The sequence below is a fragment of the Trachemys scripta genome, chromosome 2, assembly GCF_013100865.1.
Source record: "Trachemys scripta elegans isolate TJP31775 chromosome 2, CAS_Tse_1.0, whole genome shotgun sequence".
In the NCBI taxonomy this organism is placed as follows: Eukaryota; Metazoa; Chordata; order Testudines; family Emydidae; genus Trachemys; species Trachemys scripta.
The window spans coordinates 389,014-393,712 of record NC_048299.1 but is presented as its reverse complement, the minus strand read 5'-3'; the positions used below and the strand labels follow the sequence as shown (position 1 = coordinate 393,712).

Below are 4,699 nucleotides of genomic sequence, written 5' to 3'. Positions count from 1 at the left end.
CTGCAGGAAGGACTCCAGGAGGGATTGTTCCTCCAACTCTTTAGTGCAGGGGGACCGCACACACTGCACCATCTCTTTGGATGCTGATGCCAGATCTCCCTTGTATGCCCAGTTAGTTAGTTGGGTTGGTGAGGAGGTGTAAGGGGCTAGGCCCTCCCTTCGTGAGTATGTCTGCACAAGCTGGGAATCGCACCCCAGCTCATAATATAGACATAGCCTCACTCTGAGCCTGTGATGCTGGATGGGCTGCCAAAAAACTCCTTCAGGTTGTGTGGAGTAGTGAAGAAACTCTTTCTCCCATCATACTAAGGAGTGACTTTTGCAGGGTACCACACACTTGGATTAAGTCCCTTTCTGGTAAGCAGGCATCTATATTTATTCCACTCGGCACTTGCACTAAGTTCTGGTCTAAGCAAACAAGTATCTGCTCACCGTGGAATAGCAGCTTACACGTTTATAGCTTTTCCCAGCACAAATTCTCTTTCTTGGACTCTTGTAAATGTTATAACTAAACTCACAGTGTCTGATCCTGTAGGGAGCCAGGGTGGCTGCCCTCCGAACTTGAGGGTAAAGTGCCTTTCTCTCAGCCTGAGTGGGCGGGGCCAGCCCAAGCTTGCTCCACCCCCCGGAAGGGGAGGGGCAGAATAGGAAGTATAAAGGGCGGAGCCCTTAGCTCAGTTGGGGCAGCACCAAGAAGGGAGGCAGACGCAGACCGCGGGCTGCTCCCTTCAGAGCCTGCTGCCACACCAGGGGAGGCCCTGGACCCGTGGAAACCTCACCTGGAGGACGGACTGGGGCTGCCAGGACTGCCCGCTGCCAAGTACCCAGAGGAACTGGAGGAGCCGGAGGGGGAGCGCGAGCTGCCAGCAGCCGAGTACCCAGAGGAGCTGGAGGAGCCTGAGCCTCAGGGGGAGCTGGAGCTGCCAACAGCGGACTACCCCAACGCACTCACGGGACCAGAGGGATTCGGGCGAGCAATCGGGTAGGAAGTAGCCCAGGGACAGAGCTGCACAGTGGTGAGTCTATGTAGCGGGATGACCCCGCTGATCCAGTGGTGGGACCCTTGTTCTGCCACTGTCAGGGCCCTGGGCTGGAACACAGTGGTGTAGGGTGGGCCTGCGTTCCCCTACCCGGCCGAGCCACGCCGGGACCTTTGCCGGCGCTCCCCTGCCTGAGGGGCGCGCTACTGACTTTTGCCGGCGCTCCCCTGCCTGAGGGGCGCGCTACTGACTTTTGCCGGCGCTCCCCTGCCTGAGGGGCGCGCTACTGACTTTTGCCGGCGCTCCCCTGCCTGAGGGGCGCGCTACTGACCTTTGCCGGTGCTCCCCTGCCTGAGGGGTGCCCTACTGCCCTTTGCCGGTGCTCCCCTGCCTGACGGGCGCACTATTGACCTTTGCCGGCGCTCCCCTGCCTGAGGGGTGCCCTACTGTCCTTTGCCAGCGCTCCCCTGCCTGAGGGGCGCGCTATGGACTCTGGCTGGCGGCCGCCCCGCCGCTAATTCCCCGCTGACGGAGGCGTGACCCAGGCTGGCCAGGGACCTCGTAGCTCCCCACCGCCCCCTAGCCGGTAGGTGGGCCAACGCCGATCACAGATCCTTTCTATTCAAATACCTCTTCCTCATTCTCCTTCAGGATTAGAAACTAATGTACAAAAACAGGGTGGTCATTCCTTTCCATGCTGTTCTTCACCTCTATGATTCTCAGATTGGGTCTCCTGGTTCTATTTCCCAAATTTTCTGTTTATCTACCAAGGAATCTACAAGTCAAATATTTCGTTATTAGCTTCCTGAAGTGTTCCTGGAGCAGGAGCCCAGCAGTGCATAGCTGCATAGCAGATGTGTACATGGCAATATATATACCTCTGTCATGTATGTATATTGTTTATGTTTATACTAAGTCATGTAATTATATTGCACACATTGAATTCGTGCATTATAACAGCGATAGCAGTTAGCCCTTGGAATAGATTATCAAAGCATGTCATAGATTCACTAGCACAAGTGAGAAGGTATCTTAGCAATTAAGGGCCCATTTCATTCCTGGTGTAGCTCCACTGGCTTCAGTGGAGCTACACCAGGGCTTAATTTGGTCCTAAAATGCAGAACGTTGGGGTCCGTAGGTTTAACAAGCAGTGAAACTTCATTTGCGACTTTTATAGACTCAGCATAACAGGATTGAGAAGTTAAGTGTAACTCAGTCATCCTTAAACCAAACCTTAATTACTTTAAAAGCAAGTGTAAAAGCACCCAAAACCATTTCCCATATTACACCACTTTCAGCTTCTTCCCTGGCTCCTGCTTGTTTTACAGCACAATCTCTCTCTTTTTCTCCTAAAAGTCTCAATTTTTGTTGTTGCAAAACCAACTCCTTTTCTGCTACTTCTTTGTGCCACATTATCTTCTCCTTTTCATCTTGATACTGCTTTTGTGCTTCATCCCTTCTTTTTAATTCTTCCTTGAGTCGTTTTATTTGCTCCTCATAATCATGTTTTATTTTCTCTTTCTCTCTTTCCAGCTGCTCTGCATAGTATTTCTTCAGCTCCTCTGTTTTCTCTTGAAGCTTCTTCTCAGCATATTTATACATCTCATTTGTGTAACATGTGCCTCTGTTCTCCCGCACCATCTTATCTACCATCCCCAGCAGCTCATTAACCTGGGCATCCCGTTCTTCTCCAGTTGCTCTGTTGTTGAATGCACAGTATTGTTTTCCAAATTTTCCTACCAGCTCACAAAGGCCTTGGGCATCAGAGCCTTTTATGAACTCTTCTAATTTGGTACCTTCTAAATCATCTTTCCGAGTGAATAACAGGATCATGTACCTCATGGATCCAGCTCCAAAAATATCTTGTATTCGTTTGACTGCTTTTTTTTCCTCCTCAGTGTAAAGGCTCAGTGGCACCACTAGAACGATAGCATGGGGCCCTGGGGAGGAGACTACAATAAGAACATAAGAACATAAGAACGGCTGTACCAGGTCAGACCAAAGGTCCATCTAGCCCAGTATCCTGTCTACCGACAGTGGCCAATGCCAGGTGCCCCAGAGGGAGTGAACCTAACAGGCAATGATCAAGTGATCTCTCTCCTGCCATCCATCTCCGTCCTCTGACAGACAGAGGCTAGAGACACCATTCCTTACCCATCCTGGCTAATAGCTATTAATGGACTTAACCTCCATGAATTTATCCAGTTCTCTTTTAAATGCTGTTATAGTCCTAGCCTTCACAACCTCCTCAGGTAAGGAGTTCCACAAGTTGACTGTGCGCTGCGTGAAGAAGAACTTCCTTTTATTTGTTTTAAACCTGCTGCCTATTAATTTCATTTGGTGACCCCTAGTTCTTGTATTATGGGAATAAGTAAATAACTTTTCCTTATCTACTTTCTCCACATCACTCATGATTTTATATACCTCTATCATAGGGGTAGGCAACCTATGGCATGCGTGCCGAAGGCGGCACGCGACCTGATTTTCAGTGGCACTGACACTGCTCGGATCCTGGCCACTGGTCTGGGGGGCTCTGCATTTTAATTTAATTTTAAATGAAGCTTCTTAAACATTTTAAAAACCTTATTTACTTTACATACAACAATAGTTTAGTTATATATTATAGACTTATAGAAAGAGACCTTCTAAAAACATTAAAATGTATGACTGACACACGAACCTTAAATTAGAGTGAATAAATGAAGACTCAGCACACCACTTCTGAAAGTTTCCCAACCCCTGCTCTATCATATCGTCCCTTAGTCTCCTCTTTTCTAAGCTGAAAAGTCCTAGCCTCTTTAATCTCTCCTCATATGGGACCCATTCCAAACCCCTAATCATTTTAGTTGCCCTTCTCTGAACCTTTTCTAGTGCCAGTATATCTTTTTTGAGATGAGGAGACCACATCTGTACACAGTATTCAAGATGTGGGCGTACTATCGATTTATATAAGGGCAATAATATATTCTCCGTCTTATTCTCTATCCCCTTTTTAATAATTCCTAACATCCTTTTTGCTTTTTTGACCGCCTCTGCACACTGCGTGGACATCTTCAGAGACCTATCCAGGATGACTCCAAGATCTTTTTCCTGATTTGTTGTAGCTAAATTAGCCCCCATCATATTGTATGTATAGTTGGGGTTATTTTTTCCAATGTGCATTACTTTACATTTATCCACATTAAATTTAATTTGCCATTTTGTTGCCCAATCACTTAGTTTTGTGAGATCTTTTTGAAGTTCTTCGCAGTCTGCTTTGGTCTTAACTATCTTGAGCAGTTTAGTATTGTCTGCAAACTTTGCCACCTCACTGTTTACCCCTTTCTCCAGATCATTTATGAATAAGTTGAATAGGATTGGTCCTAGGACTGACTCTTGTGGAACACCACTAGTTACCAGTCTCCATTCTGAGCATTTACCATTAATTCCTACACTTTGTTCCCTGTCTTTTAACCAGTTCTCAATCCATGAAAGGACCTTCCCTTTTATCCCATGACAACTTACTTTACATAAGAGCCTTTGGTGAGGGACCTTGTCAAAGGCTTTCTGGAAATCTAAGTATACTATGTCCACTGGATCCCCCTTGTCCACATGTTTGTTGACCCCTTCAAAGAACTCTAATAGGTTAGTAAGATACGATAATGTAATAGGCCCTACACCAAAGTGTAACAGATGGCCCGGACCCAACTTTCTTGGGCCCATCACTGTGGGGAGTCTGA

The 4,699-nt window shown here is 47.3% G+C and overlaps 1 protein-coding gene across 1 annotated transcript; it reads right to left on the bottom strand.

The window, feature by feature from the left end:
* Nucleotides 1–1,604: 1,604 nt before the first annotated feature.
* LOC117873925 (GTPase IMAP family member 4-like) lies at nt 1,605–4,386 on the bottom strand. Its single transcript, XM_034763827.1, has 2 exons — nt 4,377–4,386; nt 1,605–2,932 (listed from the first exon to the last, which is right to left on the bottom strand). The coding sequence occupies exons 1-2, from the start codon at nt 4,384–4,386 to the stop codon at nt 2,193–2,195; spliced, it is 750 nt and encodes a 249-aa protein (XP_034619718.1). The 3' UTR covers nt 1,605–2,192.
* Nucleotides 4,387–4,699: the final 313 nt, after the last annotated feature.